Source organism: Colletotrichum aenigma (assembly GCF_013390185.1).
Source record: "Colletotrichum aenigma strain Cg56 chromosome Unknown KSG_Cg56_contig10, whole genome shotgun sequence".
Taxonomy (NCBI): Eukaryota; Fungi; Ascomycota; class Sordariomycetes; order Glomerellales; family Glomerellaceae; genus Colletotrichum; species Colletotrichum aenigma.
In genome coordinates this window covers 3,717,759-3,737,950 of record NW_023500916.1, presented here as the reverse complement: position 1 = coordinate 3,737,950, position 20,192 = coordinate 3,717,759, and the positions used below count along the sequence as shown (strand labels likewise).

At 52.8% G+C, this 20,192-nt stretch overlaps 6 protein-coding genes across 6 annotated transcripts; 3 read left to right on the top strand and 3 right to left on the bottom strand.

Annotated features, from left to right (window-relative positions):
- Positions 1 to 3,579: 3,579 nt before the first annotated feature.
- Positions 3,580 to 6,403, top strand: isp4-2 (Sexual differentiation process protein isp4; the record flags this gene model as incomplete). The annotated part of the gene is made up of 5 exons (XM_037330098.1): positions 3,580 to 3,648; positions 3,722 to 4,375; positions 4,440 to 4,870; positions 4,923 to 6,141; positions 6,200 to 6,403. 5 exons carry the CDS (start codon positions 3,580 to 3,582, stop codon positions 6,401 to 6,403), a joined length of 2,577 nt encoding a protein of 858 aa, XP_037171463.1.
- A 1,858-nt stretch (positions 6,404 to 8,261) lies between these two features.
- Positions 8,262 to 10,091, bottom strand: CGCA056_v014855 (uncharacterized protein; the record flags this gene model as incomplete). The annotated part of the gene is made up of 2 exons (XM_037330097.1): positions 8,262 to 9,871; positions 9,935 to 10,091. 2 exons carry the CDS (start codon positions 10,089 to 10,091, stop codon positions 8,262 to 8,264), a joined length of 1,767 nt encoding a protein of 588 aa, XP_037172354.1.
- Positions 10,092 to 12,638: 2,547 nt separating this feature from the next.
- Positions 12,639 to 13,289, top strand: CGCA056_v014854 (uncharacterized protein; the record flags this gene model as incomplete). Its single annotated transcript, XM_037330096.1, has 1 exon — positions 12,639 to 13,289. The coding sequence occupies one exon, from the start codon at positions 12,639 to 12,641 to the stop codon at positions 13,287 to 13,289; it is 651 nt and encodes a 216-aa protein (XP_037172355.1).
- Positions 13,290 to 14,204: 915 nt separating this feature from the next.
- On the bottom strand, positions 14,205 to 14,837 carry PUG1-1 (Protoporphyrin uptake protein 1; the record flags this gene model as incomplete). The annotated part of the gene is made up of 1 exon (XM_037330095.1): positions 14,205 to 14,837. The coding sequence occupies one exon, from the start codon at positions 14,835 to 14,837 to the stop codon at positions 14,205 to 14,207; it is 633 nt and encodes a 210-aa protein (XP_037172359.1).
- Positions 14,838 to 16,136: 1,299 nt separating this feature from the next.
- mlcH-0 (Acyltransferase mlcH) lies at positions 16,137 to 17,436 on the top strand (the record flags this gene model as incomplete). The annotated part of the gene is made up of 3 exons (XM_037330094.1): positions 16,137 to 16,242; positions 16,296 to 16,560; positions 16,620 to 17,436. The coding sequence occupies 3 exons, from the start codon at positions 16,137 to 16,139 to the stop codon at positions 17,434 to 17,436; spliced, it is 1,188 nt and encodes a 395-aa protein (XP_037172360.1).
- Positions 17,437 to 17,570: 134 nt separating this feature from the next.
- On the bottom strand, positions 17,571 to 18,852 carry CGCA056_v014851 (uncharacterized protein; the record flags this gene model as incomplete). The annotated part of the gene is made up of 5 exons (XM_037330093.1): positions 17,571 to 18,036; positions 18,097 to 18,584; positions 18,625 to 18,692; positions 18,744 to 18,780; positions 18,835 to 18,852. The coding sequence occupies 5 exons, from the start codon at positions 18,850 to 18,852 to the stop codon at positions 17,571 to 17,573; spliced, it is 1,077 nt and encodes a 358-aa protein (XP_037172357.1).
- Positions 18,853 to 20,192: the final 1,340 nt, after the last annotated feature.

Genomic DNA, 20,192 nt, shown 5'->3' with positions numbered 1-20,192 from the left:
AATAGCCACATGACTGAAGGTTCCTACCAGTTGGTTCGGTGTTCGGGACAGTAGAAAAGTGTCGAATGAGAGGATCCATGGTTACGAGCCTGCCTTTCACGGCCAAACCTGCGGCGCGGCAGCTGCACCACGAGCGCCCTACCGAAGGCATCGATTGAGTCGCGCCGCACAAACGTTCCTGACGATAGCTTGGCGCGAGAGAAAGGTCTTGGCGGATGGGCCTGACTTTAAGCACTTTGTCGAGCAAATTGCGCGGAGAGATAACGATCACGCGCGCTGTTGCGGTTGCGATAACGGTGGAGAGGATTACGCCATGCGACGACGGACCGGGGAGGGGAGGGGATAAGATTGAGGGACGCGTGCCTCCAGTTGGTGTTGGGGACGGAATCGACCTGCCCAAAGAAGAAATCTGGAGAAGCAACCACCCAGTATGGTTTAGACGAAGCGAAAGTCTGCTCGTACGACTGGCCAGCCGTCGCAGGGAACTCGTTGCAAATGGCTGGTGTACGTCGTGAACATGGAATGAGTCCCTTTTCTTCTCCCTGCTGGCAGATGTCTCAGAGGAAATCCCGCCTAGAGAATACGAACCCCGCGTTGCTTGATGAACGTGAGAACATGATTTCCTTTGGTAAGGAGAGGATGCTTTAGGGATCATTGTTAGCGTGGGGGAAACCGAGGTGCTCGGTTTTGAGAGAGTAGGATTCTTGCCAAAGCAATGAGAAAATCCAGCCAATGTCGGGACAGAAAATCAGCCGGGGCGATTGATAGGACGCGTTGTCGACCCATCTAATAAGCTGCCGATACTAGGAGCTCGTGAGGGGGCTAGCCAGGGTCGACATTGGTGGCCCCTCGCCGACCGTCAAAAAGTTCCTCCAGAAGAACTCTCCTGCGGCAGACGAGCACAGGTTAATCAACTTGCCACCTTCTGTCTGGCCGGATGATACCACTGGAGGAGGCCTGACGCATGTGAATGGCCAATGGGGCATGCGAATTCCCGGAGTCTGGCCGATAAGAGACGGGGAGACGGAGCTGGTGCTTGTGAGAGGGGAAAGGAAAGACAGCCGGGGCTGGCCGTTGTCTCTGGATGAACGTGCTTTCCGTCCCACGAACGTAACGACTCGGCTTTTCAGCTGTTCGTCTCAGGCCTGGTGAGGCGGCGATGGTGTGCAGCGGGAACACATGGCGGACAAGCTTTTTTCGGGCAAGATCTCTTGACACTGCACGGATGGCAAGTCTTGGGCATCTTGGAAGCATATCGCGATGGTCTTGGAGCTCTTGGAAATCGCCTTGGAAAGCTTGTGAGTCTTGGTCTGTCTTGGGAGGCTTGGGAGGCTTCGGGGACGGCGCCACTCCCTCTCCCTCGCAGGGTTCAGCGGGTTCAACGCCCATCTTTGATCATATCCGTCTTGGTGTTCTGGCCAAATTTGCCAAGATGTTAGTCGCCTATGCCGTCGACTAGTGCACAACCCTGAAGACGGAAAACAGATGCCGACGTTTGATTCGTTGGTAGGGCTCAGCCATGCGTTGGATCCAGCCACCACACCAAGAGGATGAAGAACCGTTTTCCAGTATCCTTCTATGCTTCTTCGATGTCAGCCTGACAGTGCCTCCCGGTCATGTCTCTCGGCGGCCACGATGTCTAGAATGTTGCATTGCAACGTGGTGTGTCAAGAGCTGAACCAGCGCTTTTCGGTCTAGTCAAGTCTCTTCATGTTGTACGTGTAGAAGCGAAGCGGCACAGCGAATAAGACTCGCAGATCTTCAACGAGTAGGGTCTTAGGAATGCGTTCAAGGGCTCAGAGCACCGCGCCCGGGCGCCCTCCCAGTCCGCTCCGCGACCCAACAAGGGTTCACCTCACCATCCCCCCATCTTATCGCGCGCTCCCCGCCGGCCCCCAAGCTGGGACTTGACTTGCAGAAAGAAACGGACTTCAGGACTTCTTCCGCGGAGGTTCCCTTACACTGAACAATCACCGCGTCAGTCCCACAAGAGTTACGACTTGCCAGACGCAGGGCGTTGAGTGTACAGTACGGTACTGCGTGCACCCGCAAGCCCACGCGCGACACAACGCACACAAGCAGCGCCGTTACGGTCAGTGCGGAAAGAGACCCCGAGATGAGCACAGATGGCACGCAACGACGGATAGCCACCTTGCCACCAGCATCCCCCCGCCACTGCTTTTGCCGGGGGAGATTGCAGAAGGTGTGGGAGCCGTAGCAGCAAATCATCCCCATGCCGGTTGATGAGAAGGCAGGATTTACGAATAGAAGAGTTGGTTCGCCGACCGACAACCTGTCTTCAGCCCGATCGACACTGAATGAGACAGGGCTGCACCTTGTCTGCGGGCGAAAACGTCGCACCACGATGAAGCCATCGTGATTGCGACTTGAGTTGCGCCCAGTCCCAAGAACCAACGGCCTGGTTTGATTGGGAGGATAGGTTGCCTGTACTCGTCGTACAGTAGTTGCTCTCAAAAGTTCCTCGGCCGAGAGCTGTCTTACTTTGCCTTACCAGATCAAGGTCGTCCGAGGTCCCGACTGCATGGGATGACTGAAGGCCGGCGGAGACCCGCGAATCTAAGGAAAGAGATATGCGCCATCTCAGGCTTGAAAGATGCCAACGGCGACAATGGCGGAAGCTCTTGCGCCTTGAGAAAAGGTTCCGTACCACCCATGCAATGCACCAGGGATCCCTCTGCGTTGAACTTGATGCCCCGTCTGCAGGTTCGCAGTGACTGGGACTGATCCCGGTGGGTAGCCGGGAGGTGGAGGTGGCATTCGTTTCCGTCCGTTCCCCCCAATACAGGAAAAGAAGTGAGGATGAACCACAAGAGGGCCGCAGATAGGCATCTTGCCGTCCATGTTTGTTCATGGAAAGCTCATGTATCCGAACATTCTCTGTACTGATGTGGCCGGGGTATCTTGCCTCGATCCTTCTCATGTTCCTTCTTGTTCATTCTGCTCTTCGTCATCATGTCTCTCATCCTTCCTGTCTCACGTTCGGCTGGGTAAGCCACCCAATGCTGGCAAGTAAAGACGCACATCGATCCCTCAACGCCTGGGAACCTTTGATATCGGCCATGTCGAATGCAGAAGGTAGAGATGTCTGCCGCCAGGGTTGCACTGCACCCTCCGGCTGCACGTCCAGACGAGGGGGGCGGCTGGAAGTCCAGCCCTGAACATGATCACCCATGCCACATCACCCCTGCCTTCTAAAGAGGAAGCTCTGTCCATCCCAGCCTATGCCGTCGCAGCGTCGAGTCCCATCTTGGGGGGCAAGGGGTCCTTTCCTGAGGATCGTCTTGTGGCAACCCCGACTGTCACCATCGTCCTGCCCGTTCGTTGCCAGGCGGTTGGAACCCCCGGGTCCCACTTGTCGATAAGCATATGGATGGCGAGCTTGGGTCGGTCGCCCTCGTGGCACTGGATATTAAAAGGTCTTGATGTCCTCGTCCCCTCTATCCCCGTTTCTTCTCGTTTCTCGGTCACTGGCATATTTCCAGCCCAGAAGTCAACGGGTCCTGCAGATCAGCCCCTCCGTACCTTACTCAAGGTGAAGAGTCCTGACCCAGCGCAACCATGTCCGAAATCCGTGAACAACGGCCCGCCGCCCAGGGCGGCGTGGTCTCCAACGAGAAGGCCGAGCCCGTAAGTACAATGTCTCTAGGAGGCTCACTTGAGCCTCAACTCACAGGACGGTGTACTAAGTCGCTTGACCTAGTTCGTCGACGCTCATCCCGAGGGCACCGACTACAACGAGCACGTCGAGAAGGAGCTCAACGTCACCGAGGACGATCTGCTTGAGGCCAAGGAGCTCGCTTCGCAGTTGTCTCTGGAGGAGGTTCGCGACATGATGTTCAACGTCCACAAGATCCACGAGAAGGACCCCAACTTCCCGCTCGTCATTATCGAGAAGATTGAGGCTTTCCTCCAGAACGACGACGTCTTCGAGAACCCCGAGAAGCACGAGACTCTGATCCAGGAGATGAAGCTTGAGGCCGCCCTCATCACGGGCAACTCGCCCTACTCTGAGGTGCGCGCCGTCGTCGACAACCACGACGACCCCACCATGCCTTCATCGACCATTCGTGCGTGGGTTATCGGTCTGCTCTTCTCCGCCCTGCTCGCCTTCGTGAACCAGCTCTTCTCCGTCCGCTACCCATCCATCACGATTTTGGCCAACGTTGCCCAGCTGCTCGCTTACCCCTTGGGCAAGTTGTGGGAGAAGGCTCTTCCCGACGTCGGCTTCACTGTCTTTGGCTCCCGCATCTCGCTCAACCCTGGCCCGTTCAACCGCAAGGAGCACATGCTCATCACAATCATGGCCAACGTTGCGTACAACATCCCGTACACCAACTACATCATCTGGACTCAGGTAGGCTTCTCCCCAGTGCAACTTTGCACCTTGACGATGAACCTCAACTAACAGCACTCTCCAGTGGCTCCCCCAGTTCTTCAACATGCCGTACGCCGCCAACTTCGGCTACCAGCTCCTCATCTCGCTGTCGACCAACTTCATCGGCTACGGTCTGGCCGGTCTCTGCCGTCGTTTCCTCGTGTACCCTTCGTACTGTGTCTGGCCCGCGTCTCTGGTGACCATCGCCCTGAACGCCGCCTTCCACAGCGACAAGAACAGCACCGTCGACGGTCCTTTCCGCAGTGTCTGGAACCTTAGCAGACAGAAGTTCTTTTACATCGCTTTCGCTGCTATGTTTGTGTGGTTCTGGTTCCCCAACTACATCTTCACGGCTCTCAGCACCTTCAGCTGGATGACCTGGATCGCGCCCAATAACCGCAACCTGGCCACCATCACCGGCTTCAATAGCGGTCTTGGATTCAACCCCTGGCCCACTTTCGACTGGAACATCCTGTGAGTACTGCCATTGGGATTGATTCACGAGAACACTTACTAACGGGCGCAGTCTCTTCGACAACACGGACCCCTTGATGGTTCCCTTCTTTTCCACCTTCAACAAGTTCCTCGGAACTCTCATTTCCGGCTTCGTCATCATCGCCGTCTGGTACACCAACACCTACAACACCGGATACCTCCCCATCAACTCCAACAAGGTCTACGACCACTTCGGCAAGCTGTACAACGTGTCGCGCGCTGTTAACGAGCACGGCCTCTTCGACAAGGAGGCCTACGAGGCCTACTCTCCCCCGTTCCTGGGCGCCGCCAACACTATGATCTACATGTTCTTCTTCGCCATCTACACCGCCACCATTACCTACGCCATCCTCTACCACCGACATGAGATCGCCCTCGGCTTCAAGGCTCTGATCGGCAGCTTCCGCAAGAACAGCGACATCGAGAAGGACCAGGTCCTCGACGTCCACAACCGTCTCATGAAGGTCTACCCCGAGGTCCCTGAGTGGTGGTACCTCCTCACCCTCATCGTCGCCATTGCTCTCGGCTGCGCCGGTATTGCTGCCTGGCCCACGTACACCACTGTCGGTGTCGTCTTCTACGGTATCATTCTCTGCTTGATTTTCGTCGTCCCTGTCGGTATCATCAAGGCCATGACTGGTATCGAGGTCACCCTCAACGTGCTTGCTGAGTTCATCGGTGGTTCCTGGGTTGAGGGCAACGCCCTGGCCATGAACTACTTCAAGTCCTTCGGATACGTCACCTGCGCCCACGCTGTTTGGTTCTCCAACGACCTTAAGCTTGCGCACTACGTGAAGATTCCCCCTCGTCATACTTTCTGGGCTCAGATGGTCGCGACGCTCGTGTCTACCCTCGTGTGTCTCGGCGTCTTGAAGTTCCAGATGACTAGCATTCCGGGAATCTGCACTGCCGATGCCAAGTTCAAGATGACCTGCCCTGGCATCAACACCTTCTTTACCGCCTCTGTCCTTTGGGGTACTGTCGGTCCCAAGAAGATTTGGGGTGCCGGTGGCCAGTACACCGAGACCCTCCTCGGATTCCCTCTCGGTGTCGCCGTCGTCCTCATCTTCTGGGGTCTTGGCAAGGCCTTCCCCCGCTGGAAGTGGATCCGCCAGATTCACCCCGTCGCCATGATGTACGGTGCCCTCGTCTGGGCTCCCTACAACATGTCCTTTGTCTGGCCCTCCGTGCCCATTGCGTACTTCTCTTGGGTGTACCTCAAGAGCCGCTTCCTTGGGTTCTGGTCCAAGGTGAGTTTCCTTACCCCCTCTTAAGTATCACGCTTGCAGTCACTGACCCTCTCCACAGTACAACTTCGTTCTCTCCGCTGCCTTCTCTTGCGGCATTGCCATCTCCGGCATCATCATGTTCTTCGGCCTTCAGTGGCAAGATATTGAGGTTGACTGGTGGGGTAACAGCGTTGTGTCAGAAGGCTGCGAAGGCCTGGCTTGCCGTCTCAAGACCCTCGCGGACGGCGAGTACTTCGGCCCTCGCATCGGCGACTTCCACTAAGGAACCCCGTCGTTTGCGAATCTCGCGGCCTGGCCGTCGCGGTTGTGCTTTTCGTGTGTTTTCAGCGCATGTAAGATGTGATGACAAAGACTTTGAAGACCAGAAGGAGCGTGGTGGGATTGGCGTAATTTGGTGAATGTAATGAGACAAAGTATGAAGATGAATACCCCCTAAACACTCTTTTGCATCTACCGGAAGATTTCAAAGAGTAATTTTTCTCTTCCGATCTGAACCTCATAACTCTCTTTTGAAATCAAAGGTGCGACTGATCATTCGGCTAGGTATGATGTGAGGTGACCGTGCTTTGATCGTGACCAGTGACTTTCATGGAAGCGACGCCTGGCATGGCGACGTTGCTTGTCTCGTCGTGATCTGAAGGGCGCGATTGGGCAAGTTGGTTCCCGCAAACCCTGTCAGGATTGAGATCTCGTTTACAGGCCGGGCTGATTTCTTTGATTGTCGGACTTCTTAAGGCGGAAAGCAGTAAAACCTAGCCATGCCGTCACGAAGCTGAAGGTTGGCGGTGTGTATTAATATCATCTTCGAACCAACATCGTCCCCGCAACGGTTGCCGGCTCGGTGCCGCACCGGCGTGGCTGTGCCTGATAGCTCGGCGATCTGGTATGAGCCATGCATACTGGGGGTAGTACGGGTGGTTGGTGACTGGCTGCAAGAGAGGCCTAGAGATTAGGTTGTGGAGTATTCAAGATACCTGAACATCGTTTTGGGGGAATCCTCGCCTTTTCAGACAAGTCCACCTTGGCGCCAGCAGGCGTGAGGATAGGTTGTGTTTGAGTCGGGAAATGAAGTTGCTGAGCGGGCTGTGGTGTGGTGACCACCGATGGAGCCAACGCTTGTGTAACGTGAGATGTGCGGAGCAGCCTTTCAAGATGGCAGCCTCCGAGTTATAGAGACCCGGCGGTAAGATGAATATAGAAACAAAGTTTTTCCTCGATCAAGTAATATTTCCAGAACAGTCTAGTCTTATCAATACCGCAATTTCGACCGGCTCTGACGGCACAGCTGACAGGTCTGAAGTTCGCCCGGCTTACGGCACGGAAAGCGTACTCGAATCTGCCTGCCAGTCACCGAAACAAAACCATTTCTTGGCTAGGAACATTTCCCGTTTGAGAAACAAATGCTCGCCAGACTAGACTGTCTTTATTAACATCCATCCTTTTTCTCCCTGATTAGAAAGAGACCGCCTAATTTTCTTGTGTCTGGGCGGCTACATTACCTGTGGACTTCGTGACTTTTATATGGACGAGGACGATAATAATAGACGATGACTACAACGGCAAGAATAATGGCGCGCACATAAAAAAAGTAGTCGTTTCAACATAAGCAAAGTACGGGGTCTGATTAGAAAATGTTGGGTAGCATAGCCTGCAACTAACGCACTGTGGCCACCTCGACCAGCCAGTCGTGAGCTTCAGCTATGACGCCTATAATTCAGGTGGTCTTCTTGAGATTATGCTCAAGATGAAAAGTTTCTCGTCTTCCGTCTCTTGCTTTAAGTGGCATTTTCAATGTGCCACATAGCGGGCTATCGCTGCTTGGGGAGCTGTAGAAACCTTGGAATTTACGCCAGTAAAAGAGACAAACGCCCATCACCTGTAATGAGAGAGCCTGAAAGGCCATTACCAGGAAGCTTTCAAGCAAAAGCCGTCGAGAAGAACCTAGGCCGCGCGACGCAGCGTAGTTAGACCAGCAGGCCCACAGCCCAGGAAACATCACAAGAACCTGCAGCTTAGCAAGGTACTCCGCTCCTTGTATTTTACAGTACCTCTAAGAAGCCTGAGTTGGTCTGCAATGATGTAAAGAACCAAATTTAGCTGGAAGGTACATTCGTACTGGCTCAAACTATTGTTACGGTAGTTCTGGAAGATGCAAGCTCATCAGCGCCAAACTCCTTCACGTCCTGAATGATTGCGCCGATTCTTCTCATACAGCCTGGCCGGTCCATTGCTGGAGTGACATAAATCCCGTGAGCGCAGGGGTTCTTCCGCTCAGGATCCGGGTCTCCCGGTACGCCATACGCGTAAGCTAATATCAATGCGTAAACTTCCATTGATCTGATGAGATCTGCGCTGGCCTCATAGTTTCGGTCGATGGTATCAAGCATGCCGAAGCAATCATCGCCTCCCTTCTCGCTTCGGAACAGCATGTGACCTGTGGGCCCCTTGGCCTCGGAGAGTGACATTTTGACCAGGGGCGCCTCGAGCGTGATCCAGCCGTCCTTTACACGGCCAAAGGGGTTGTCCCCGTCGATTTCAACCTTGACTTCCAGAATGTTTGCTACTTCCTCCGTCACTCCAAGTAAGCCGGTCGCCGGTATTCCGTCGACTGCGGCCCAGGACCATGAGGGTGCACGGTATTGACCGACTGGCTTGCAACGCAGAGCCTGCCAGCATAAGCATTCGATCAAGGACCCACGCCAAAGTCCAGCCAAGTATTCATCCTTGAAGCTCTTGCTTAAGGACTTGGCAATGCCAGAGAATGCTGGAAGCTTGTCCAAAGGATTTGTCAACTCTCTCGGACCGTACTCGCGGAGGAGTTCGTGCCAATTTCCTATCAGTTTGGAGTTTTGTTCGTACCCTTCATATTTAGGCTTTATGGGTTGGGCCATTTTGTGACGCTGGTCTCGGTACTCCACAAGCTGAGTGTTATCGCTGACGAAGGGTAAACGGTATTTCAGCTTCAGTCCTTGCTCTGCTTCAAACCCTTCAAGACATTCCCAATACATCTGCTCGCTTGCGAAGTGCAAGATTCTGCGGGCCAGGATGCGTTCCTGAAACCCCCAAGCTCTCTTCATGAGAGGCTCCTTTCTCATCCGGAGGTGAAAATAGTGGATAGTGTCCAGATCGAGGGCCAACGCCGTTGCCAAGATATAGTGATCCGGAGAAGAACCTTTCCGTAGAAGTTTGAAATATTCTCGCGGCGTCCGCGCCGACAGCAAACCTCCGTTCGTATCGGGAGACTTTACAGCAGCAAGGGTGAGATAAGAGTTCGAGTAAACGGCGGCCATTTGCGCCGACTCCCGTTCCCAATCATTCAGGTCATCCTGGCAGATACACAGACTGTCGATCCAAAGGTACCTCACTCCGACCATCCGAGTCAGAGTTACAGCGTCTCGGAGAGTTTGCGGGAGTTGATCGATTTCAATGCCGTTTCTTCGAGCCTGAATGGTCTCACTGGTAGTAACAAAGTGTTTCTCCCCTTTTCCCCAACAGTAACTGAGGGTAACATAGCGGTCACAGAGGTTAGGGTCCGGCTGAACTAGTTTAATAATTGACCCAGAGTCCGATGTGCCGACATCTAACAGGCGAGTTGGCATTGGAGCGTGCTGCGCTTTGCAGTGCGGGTGCTCATCGCAGGCTTTGAGCCACTTGTGAATGAGATTCAATGTAGTTTGGTTTGGAACCTCTGCCAAAACACGATCGCTAGAGCCGACGGAGTGAGGATCATCTATCAGTTACTTCTGTTAGTCACGAGACGCGACCAGAGCGTCCTGGGAGTCCAGATACTCACCTTCATCAGAAGCAAAGCCAATTGATGCCACAGGCACCAAGTAATGGCGATCCTGGTCTCCAACGCTGCCGCAAACAACCCAGAATCCATCGCCGCCGGACTCGCCACGTTGAGTCAACCACATGTTCCAGTCAGGGAGCTGCTTGTACATCCCCATGTTTGGATATTCTAGTGTCTTAATCTCCTCCAACAGCGCATCTGCCTCCTTCTCAATTGCTTGACAAAGCACGCATCCATTGCTGGCTGCTTGACGAAGCGAAGCAAGATCGGGGTGGTATGGAACGCCCAAACACGGAATCGGTTTACCTTTCTCATGATCGTCCAAAACAATGTGGTGGAATCTTGGTTTCCCGCTTAGAGTTCTCGTGGTCTTGTCGTCAGGGAAGGGGGGCAGATCTTCCAATGGAAGAGACTGGCAGAGGCTGCAGAGAATCATGATGCTTAAAACCCTGCGAACGATGTGAGATGGAATCAAAGTCGAGAGAAGACACAAATAAGAGTATTTAGATCACGGAACTACTACAGTTGAAATAGCATCTAGTTGTCCAGCTCTAGTGGCGATAGACACGCGGATCATTCCTGTCTCGTGCCGTCAGCAGTGTCCACTATTCACTTGGCTAACGTGAGGGCGCCGTGGATGCTTACAGGCTACGCCTGCTGCCTGCATATCTGCCTCGGCGGCTTCAACCTCCAAAGATCGACGCAAAAGTGTGGAAGACCATTCTTCTTCGCATACCTACTTATGTGTGCTCCCCTTTACTGCGCTGGCTATGAAGAGACACTATGCCGAGAGCGCATCGCTAAACAAGTTGAATTATGATGTTTGTTATCATTTCTCTCGTCTCCGCCAACTCTGTTGTCCCTGTTTCCGAGTCGTCCTTGCAACTCTCCGTCCGAACGGCAAGACTCTACCGAGAAACCGGAACTTGAAAATACCAGGATGGACGGGGAAAAAGCCAGACACCGACAGAACAGGCAGAAAGGCAGCCAGGCGGCCGCTTATTTGCGCGCCAAGGAAAGAGCTGAAGACACCCTGTGCGCCAGGTTGCCGTTTTGCTGCCTGCAATTGGGCAGTGCAGGGTTGATCGCTGGTGCCATCATGCCTAAATGCTGACAGACAGTAGGCGAACTAGAGGAAAGGGACTTTGGTTTCTCAACGTGTCATTTGGCAGTGCACACACAGCCATGGGTTATGGCGGCTACGTCTCCTGAATTCAGTCTGCTCTTCATATTGAACGTTCTTGTACATTCTCGAAGGCCAAGTACCACTATCGCCCCCTGGGTGGTCATGTACCAATTAACTTGTCTCATACCCCGGAGCCTTGCCATAACCTCACGTCTTACCAATACACTGGAGTCGACATCATGAGCGCCGAGACTTACGACTGGTGGGCGCAAACAAGCTTTAATTAAACCATGGATGCATCTAGCCTGATCTAGCGCCCGTTGCAAGGGCTTTCTGGACCCCACGTTCTTAAATACCGTGTTCCTGCGGCACAGTTACCAATTTCCTTGGTCTTGAGCAACCGGAAGGGTTGTTTAGCTCCTGTCATCGTTGCCGTGTCGGCGGAATTTTTAGGGATTCGATCGTTTTGCAAGAGTAAAAAGGATCTTCATGCTGGATTGCCAAGACATGCGATGTCTCCTTGCACGACCATCCATCAAATAAGCCAGACGGCGTGGTGCTCCGTACTGAACCTAGCGAGTGGGAGCCGGAGAGATGCAGCCGACACTTAAGGTATGGAGACCTATTCATCTCTTACCCCCAGGGGCTTGAAAGGTAAATTTCTGACTTCAAGTTTGTCGATGTCACATACGGTCTTTCGGATTCTGGTTTCTTGCCCATTCCCACCCGTCGCATAGTCAGAAGGATTTGCCATGGATCAACCACGACAGTCTGCCCAACCAGGACTCGAGGTCACGTCACACTATGACACCACTCCAGTAACTCTCGAGGCCCACCACTGGACATCACCATCACAGAACGGTTCGGCTCCAAGTCACGACACATCTCACGAGCAAAAGATACTAGTGGGTTATGGGTACGAGTCAACGGCACACAGCAACGGATATGCGGGCGCATACTACCAGAACGAAGCAGGAAGCACAGCTTAAGATAAGGTAAAGCGCAGAAGGCCTTGGCTGCTCATCGTACTCGGCGGAGTGGTGACGTTCGTTCTTGCAGGTGTTGTAGGCGGTATAGCAGGCTGGAAGATCACATCCAACCAGAACTAAGAGCCAGCCCTAACTTTCCCAGGCTCTGACGATAGCACGCCATCAACGAGCGCAACCAAGATAGTACTGAATTCAGGGCTTGCAGCTGTTGGTTATCGTTATGGAACTGATATCACCCTATACGTCTGGTTTCAAGGACCGGACTCTTTGTTGAGACGGTTGTAGTATATAAGCATCTACCAAAACTGGACTGCACCATTGGAAGTCGACGCAGCGCCCAAGGTGGGCTCGCCCTTTGGGGCTAGTCAGTTCTGGACGAAGCCAGATGAAGTATGTGCCTCTTCACGTCACGCCAAGTTATAGGTGCTAATCAACGAAGCAACTTCCGGTCATCCCCCAAGCCGAGCTGTTTTACGTTGGATCAGGGGAAAAGATATTGGGCGTGAACTGGCGAGAGGGGTTCACACGTGGAGGCCTAAGTGACAGCGTCAACAATGGAGGATGGACAGTCGGCAACACCGGTACCCAGATGGCTGCTTACTGGCCCTCGACCATTCTTCAAGCTTCAAACGGGGATGTTATGGAAGTCTTTTTCAACTACAAGTCACCCGGATTTCAAGAGCCCAAGAGAGTCGGTATCACAGCTTCCCCTGGCTCCGCGCTGGCCATTCTACCCCGAGAAACTACCCACTCCGCTGGCGATCAAACCGCAGCGTCTAGTGCGCGTATTGTCTACCGCGATACCACTGGACGCCTGAAGAACTTTGACCGATCCTCAGGCGGCCAGTCTCTCACGTCTTCGGGCGAGATTCCCGTTACGGTCGATTCAAACTTTACGATGGCTGCCTTCGCAGTCGCGAGGGGCGAAGTAGGCGGGCAGAAGTCAACGGCCGTCAACACATGGATCTTGTATCAGGATTCCAAAACTGGAAAGATCTCATACGTTTATGAGAAAGACTCTGAGGGGTGGAAAGGCCCAGAAACGGATCCGGTATTCGAAGGAGCTGATAGCCCAACCCACCTCGCATGCATCACGGCTGCATCATCCACGATCCCCGAGGTCCCATTGGAGGCGGCACACGATTTGAGCCATTGCTTCTTTCAATCCGGACGCAAGTTGAAACATGTCCGCTTTGATGGCAGTTCGTGGACGGATATGGGCTTCATACCCATACCTTGAGGAAGCATAGCGACGACGAGGACGATAGCGATCACACAGAGGTATGGTGGGGTTGACGTGATGCTTTGGCAAATTCTTCTACCATGGTAGAATTACAGGCTCGCATAACAGAGCTTATGAAGTGAGCGAATGTGAATTATAATGAGACTTTGGGTTCAACGTATCTGAACTCCATCATGGATATGGGACATGAACAAACAGTAGCTTTGCTATCCGGGCCGTGTACGTAATTCAAAATTATTATCACCCGCCATCATCCCTTTTATCCTTGACGTTATCCTCTTTCTCGTCCCCGTCGTCGTCCCCGTCGTCGTCCCCGTCGTCGTCCCCGCAGTCGTCCCTGTTGCCGTCCCTGCTACCGTCCCTGTTCGTCCTCGTCCATCTCTGATCTCTGTGGCCGTCCCTCTTGTTGTCTACCGGCCCCTTCCGGGAGGATAGCCAAAGTCATAATTAGGTTTTAGAGAAGACAAAAAAGCCTCCCCATTGTTGTCAACTATGATGCCGTATCCTCAAGAATAGAAGAACCGTGTCTCGAGTCAGTGCCCATAGCCTCCTCAGGCATTGTCCTTCGGGGCCAGGCTGACACTCAGGTCTTGGGCGCTGTAAGTTCCCAACGATATAAAGCTCCTCAATTCATGTGAGCCATCGGGGGAGACAATGTTGCCGTCGTCGTCCACGGTCATAACCTTGCTAGGGTGAAACGCGGCTAGGATGAATGTAACCAGGAAGATGAGAGTAGCATCAAAGATGTAGAGAAACACCTCAGTTGTTTGCAAAATAAGGTAAGACACTATCAGTAATCGAAAATGACAAGTCCGAGCTAGAAGAAACTCAATATCCATCATAACCTTGGATATACTCAATGACGCGAAATAGCGAACGAACAAGGACTAGTACGCTGACGCCGTACAAGATCTAAAACAACTTGTCCCAAGAGACGGCGTGTCTCAGACGTTGCCCTCGGATTCTAGACTCTTGAGAAATGCGCCGGTGAAAGACTCCAGTGACGGCGATGAAAAGAGCAAAACCAATGAGCTGAATGAAAAGGCCAACGATGATGACATTTTCGCCCAGTTGAATCTTGCTCGGCGACTTGGCATTTGTGAGAATACCTCCACCTCCGCTTTGCACCAAGAATGACAAAATATCGCTCGTGATGAACACCTTTGTAAGAATCTCAGGCCTAACGGGACTATAGTCGCGTCCATTTGCTAGGATGGTCAGCCGACCTAGCATACCGTAGATGGATGCTGCCAACAGCGAAGGGGCGATGAGTAGCATCAAGGACTGCAGCGCGTAAGGCGTAACCTGCCAGTTTGGTGTTTGGGCTACCGATATAGCAAGAGGCACATAACCCAGGATCTCGCAGACGATGCCGACTATGAATGGGACGAAGTAACGAGTTTGTTTCTTGTAACATAAGATCATGTGCGCGGCGAGGGTGAAAGAGAATAGGACGATGAAAACGCAGGCTGCAGCCATCGATGGGCCGTATAGATAGAGAGATGCCATAACCTCGCTGTCGCGTCGGTGAAGTGTTGATGCCATGGTAGTTCAATCGAACCAGAGTGTGAATGAGGTATACAAGTTTGTTTCTGGTGATTGATCCAACAAGCTAAAAATGTTGCGTCTTAGGTTTTTTATCTCACTAGTCTTTTACAATAGAAATATTTCTTACCACATGCACCACAGATAATGTCCAGACATCGCCGGCTTCAATAATCAATGGTGGACTCAAATGCACTCCTTTCCGCCATAGCCAACTCAGCCTAAAGTCTAAAACAGCATCATGTTGGCATCCAGACAGGGTTGATTATGGTCGGCGGATGATGTTCACTTGGTCCATTATGCTCTCAGATCATTACGTTCGTTTGCTTGAACGACAGGCTCCAGAGGCTTTGGTTGTATTGGCTCGTTATGCGATCTTTTTGCATTTCGGGCAGAACTTTTGGCAGATCGGGGACGCTGGATCATACCTCCTTCGTTCAATTAATAACCATTTGGGACAAGCGTGGCAACCATGGCTCTCGTGGCCGGAGGACGTAGACCTTTAGAATGATTTTAGACAGAGAAAAGTTCTTAATTATGGAGTCGGGATGCGCCAACGATGCATTTGTTATATAGATCAGGTAGACTTTACACGCCAACACAATCTTGACAATTGAGCTGGCCCATGTGCTTTAGACATCGAGCATAAATTACAAAGAAATGACAGGACGACGAGGATGACAGACTTTGTGCGTTCTGTCTAGTCATCCCAAAGTTGTCACACGGTGATAATTCAACTAGCAAATGCTAACCTCAACGGAATAGTTGGGTGATCCTGGATTCCGGGTGAGCTCACTACGTTCATGCGAATAATCCTGGGACAGACACTGGCGTATTCGGATTGTGTTGACGCGACGAGTAAACTTGCCTGAATAGGTGCACCTCTCGGACTCCTGTGGCGTTCAATTGGGCCATTTCCGATGCTGACATTACCTAGTACCTTAGCTAGCGGGCGCCCCTTCTGTGTTGCTAATCGACCAGACATAAAACATCACACAATTCACAGCAGGTGCGGGGTTCTCTTTCTACTCGGCGTAAGCGAAGTTCCGCGTCTTCAGGCAGCCGCCGGAGTTGGAGCGGGCAGGCATAATCGTCATTCTCCACCCGGACCGCCAATCAACTTCATCCCGTTCACCAACCTCCCGGAGCAATGTGGCCTGTCGCCGTGTCCGCCACCGTGTCCTCCGCGCCCGGAGTCTACGATATCCCTCAGAAACTTATAAAATCGTGCCGTCGCGTAGTTATCAATACACCATCATCCCACCCTTCCTCGGTTCAGACTTCTACAGCTTACTCAACATGGCCGCCTCTCTCGACGCAATCCTTGCGAGGAACACGCCTGCTCCCGATCAAGATGCAGATGGAAAGGTTCCCGGTGCCGCATTTATCGTCGTGAACAAAGATGGTATCCATTTCACCTACCTTTGATTCATATGCCGTTCCTGACCCAAAGTCTAGGCGTCCTTTACAATGGTTCAGCGGGTCGCATCGACCCTGCCCTTGGGTCTCGCCCGTGGAGCGCCGACACTTTTACCCACGTGGCATCTTTGACGAAGATTATCACCGCTACTAGCATTATGCAGCTCGTGGAACGTGGCTTAGTAGATCTCGACGCCGACATGAGGGAACTCGTTCCGCGATTGGGACAAATGCCCATCTTGAGAGGCTTCACCGAAGATGAGAAGCCTATCCTCGAAGATCACGACGTACCAATCACTCTGAGGTATTCAGCAGCATCTCTTCTATCCTACATCCTGAATGATAACCTAAGACATATGACAGAATGCTCCTCACTCACACCATTGGTTTGAGCTATGACGTTATCGAGCCAGACCTGATGAGATGGCACAATGCTGTGGGCCGCAAGGCGACAAATCTGGACTGGAGCCTGGATGGCTTCCATACGCCTGTGCTTTTTAAGCCTGGCGAAAGCTTTTACTATGGAACAGCGATTGACTGGGCTGGTCAAGCGTTGGAGAAAATTACCGGCAAAACGCTCGGCGAGTACATGTCCGAGAACATATTCGACCCGCTCGGCATGAAAGACACGGGCTTCTGGCCGGAGAAGTTGCCCCACACCGCCGACCGGACCGCCACATGGTCCTACCGAGGCGAGGATGGATCCAGTATCGCCCCCGGTCCGCAGATGTATGCCAAGGAACACCCGGTCGAGAGCGGCGGCGCAGGTCTCCTGACCACCGCTCAGGACTACAGCAAGTTCCTCCACGCGCTGTTGACAAACCAGATTGTGAAGAAGGAGACAATGGATGAGATGTTCCGTCCGCAGCTAAACGAGAAAACTGCGCGAGATTCGCGGGAATTTGCGAATAAGTGGTTGACCGCGGTAGAGTTTGACCCTGAACTCAAGCTCAACTACGGCCTTAGTGGATTCATCAACATGGAAGATGCCGAAGGAAAGCGCAAGAAAGGCAGCATGGCGTGGAGCGGCATGTGCAATAGCCATTGGTGGATGGACAGGGAGTCGGGTATCGCAGCGGTACTGGTCGTACAGCTCATGCCGTTTGGTGATCCAACCTTCGTCAGATTATTCGATGAGCTGGAGCGAGCAGTCTACAGTGATTTGCTTGCAACGGCTTAGCTTGGAGTTGAGTTGGCGACGTTGCCATTCTCTTTTAGATCCTGAAATGTTTCCTACATCGACCCTACCAGAACCTGCGCTGTATTCAAGTAGGGTATCTCATTAAGCTCGTCGTCCATTATCATAATGCTATGCTAAGTGTCCCGTCTATCACCTGACTCTAATTGCCGTATGTTCTCATCAGCACCCTTCCGAGCCCATTCCGGTGACGAAGGACCCGAAAACGTCGGCGAAGTAACCTTGGTGTACCAACTATCAGGTCTCCCCGATTCTGGGTTTCGCAGTGGTATCGACTCAATCCGGCTCAGCCTTTCAAACGGAAAGACGAAGTCTCTCGGCTCATGCATCACCTGTGTTCCTTGTGAAACCTGCTCGGAGGGGTTCACCGACGAAGACTCCATGCCCAGCTCACTAGTCCTCAAGACGCCTGTCAGGTGCTGCGTTTGAAGCTTGCTTCCTTTCAAAAACTTCAACTCAATGGGCGCAAAGAAATTTCTCGTGGCCCGGCTTGAGTTCGGTGTAAAGTCGCACCGGCGCATTACCAGAATGTTGACAGCTGGGAGGCACGCGCAGATCATGCCGATACTTACTTCGGCTGTTCTGATATTACGGTTAGCTGGATCTCCAGAGGAATCCGAGCTAGTATTTAGGGTAACTAACCCGAGAAGATTGAAACGGATGAAATCCACCGGCTCATCGTTCGACTTTTGCAGCTGTACCACGAGAATCATGCGGACAATGCTCGCCGCCGTGGCTAACCCTCCCGCACTAAGCATGGCGAGTACCTTCAGTCTCTTCGACCAGGACATTCTGAGCGTTACGGCTACGGGTATCGGGATAGTCAGAACTGCGAGGTCGGTCACGGCGCTGACGGCCGTATCCGCGACGAATACGGCACGCTGGTTGAAGCAGTCCGCCGGTAAGTCCGGATCCCAGAAGCCGGCGATGGGACGGCAGATTAGTGTCTTTATTACGAGGACAGGCGCGTAATATCCAATCATGAATACGATGACGGCGTAGGTAGCTATCACAGTCTTCTTGTAGGTTCTGAAAACCCTCGTAACGATGAGAAGTAGGGTGAGCTTGGTGAAGAAGGAGTTTGGGCCGTACACGAGGGTGTCGGCGTACAGCCCCAGAGAGGAGTTCAGCTACTACGATCAGACCTGAGGGGGTTCGATTCATGATTACCTTCTTGAATCCGACGAGGTTCTCCTTCGATATTTCGTAAACGTGATATCCTCCACCAAAGTGTTGCACTGTTGTCTTGTCAGTGAGATACTCGATGTTGACCATTTGGTAGTACTCACTCACGAGGGCTGTGGCACTGTAGGCGATGGATAGAACCTGTTCAAAATCAGGTGATGTGTCTTCAAACATGCTTGATAGGGAGCTTCATACCCACGCCACGAGGGCCATCCCTGGAACATGTCAGCGCCAGCCAAAACTCAAGAAGTGCTAGGGTCTACTTGCAGTCGTCAATCTGAAATGGCGGTGTCAAGGCCCATTTCACATAGCAGCGAATCATCATAAAAAGGCTGACAGATATGATAGACAGTATCTGTGACACGAGATTGATGGTGTGCAAGACATCCGTTGGGTTTTCGAAGTTGGGCACTACGCCTTCCGGCGGGGGGGCCGCCCCCACTTGGCTAGACATTGCGCATCGGGTATGGGCGTGACTGGAACTCGTCGGGGTCGAGGAGGTATGACGGAGCAAGGCATGCTAGCAAAAGCGAATGTGAATCAGTTGGGATTTTGCTGTCGAGCCACCGAGTACGGTCGAGAAATTGAGCTTCGCGGTCGAAATCGGGTTGTGGACGTCGTGTTGACAGCAGTATGAAGGTGTGGGCGTCGCATTTATTTAGACAACCTGGAACGAGTTGGAGGGAGGCCCCAACTAAACCTTGGACTGGGAGATATGAGCGAGCAGCCATTTAGAAGTCAGCTAGTGATAATAAACCTTAAAGACAACTTAAAACGCTAATCACGGGGGATGCGGCCGGCTTCGGGACAAGCTTTCTGAGCGGGGGCGACGCCCGTCGTCGACGCCCGGATCGTGGCAGGGTACTTCACTCAGCTTGGAGGGCCCCGCGTGGGAAAGGCAGGATCTGTAGCAATGACAAGGGATGATGGAGATCGGCTATTGTCATGGCAATGATGGGTTTTGATACCGGGAATAAGCACCGCAACCATGGGTTTCAGGCGCAGATGGAAGATTACTTTGGCGTGGTCTAAGAAGCGAATTTTGCTTACCACAAGTCAGGACCCCAAGAGCTAGTCTGCAAAGATGCCCTTTCCCAGAGAGCGTTCGAGCCTGATATCTCAGTTGGGTAGTTGGGTGGCCTGTCCGCGACTCATTTCGTTGCAGGAGCTCTTTCGGATGGGTGGTCTGCGCTGATCAAAGACCGGTCTAGAGGTTCGAGTTGGCATGTGCCGGATCAGACTCCGACTGAGGACATTTGTGGTCTGGAGTATCGACTCTGACTCGTCGCGAGGGGAAAGTCATACCGAGCGGCCGGACGATGGGGATTGGATGCGGGGTTGCAACGCACAGCATATTGCCTACTCGTGGCCATGTTTCCCGAAGCTTTGAGGTTGCTTGATTCAGCCTGGGCAGACCAAGGGTGAAATCTGATTCACCGGTTGCCAAAACATGCCCACTGTAGAAGCTTCAAATCGGGATGGAACTGCCGTTTGCGGTCCTCGTGGTGAAGAGCTACTGTGCCATGTGCCGAACCAATGGCAACGCCGTTGTC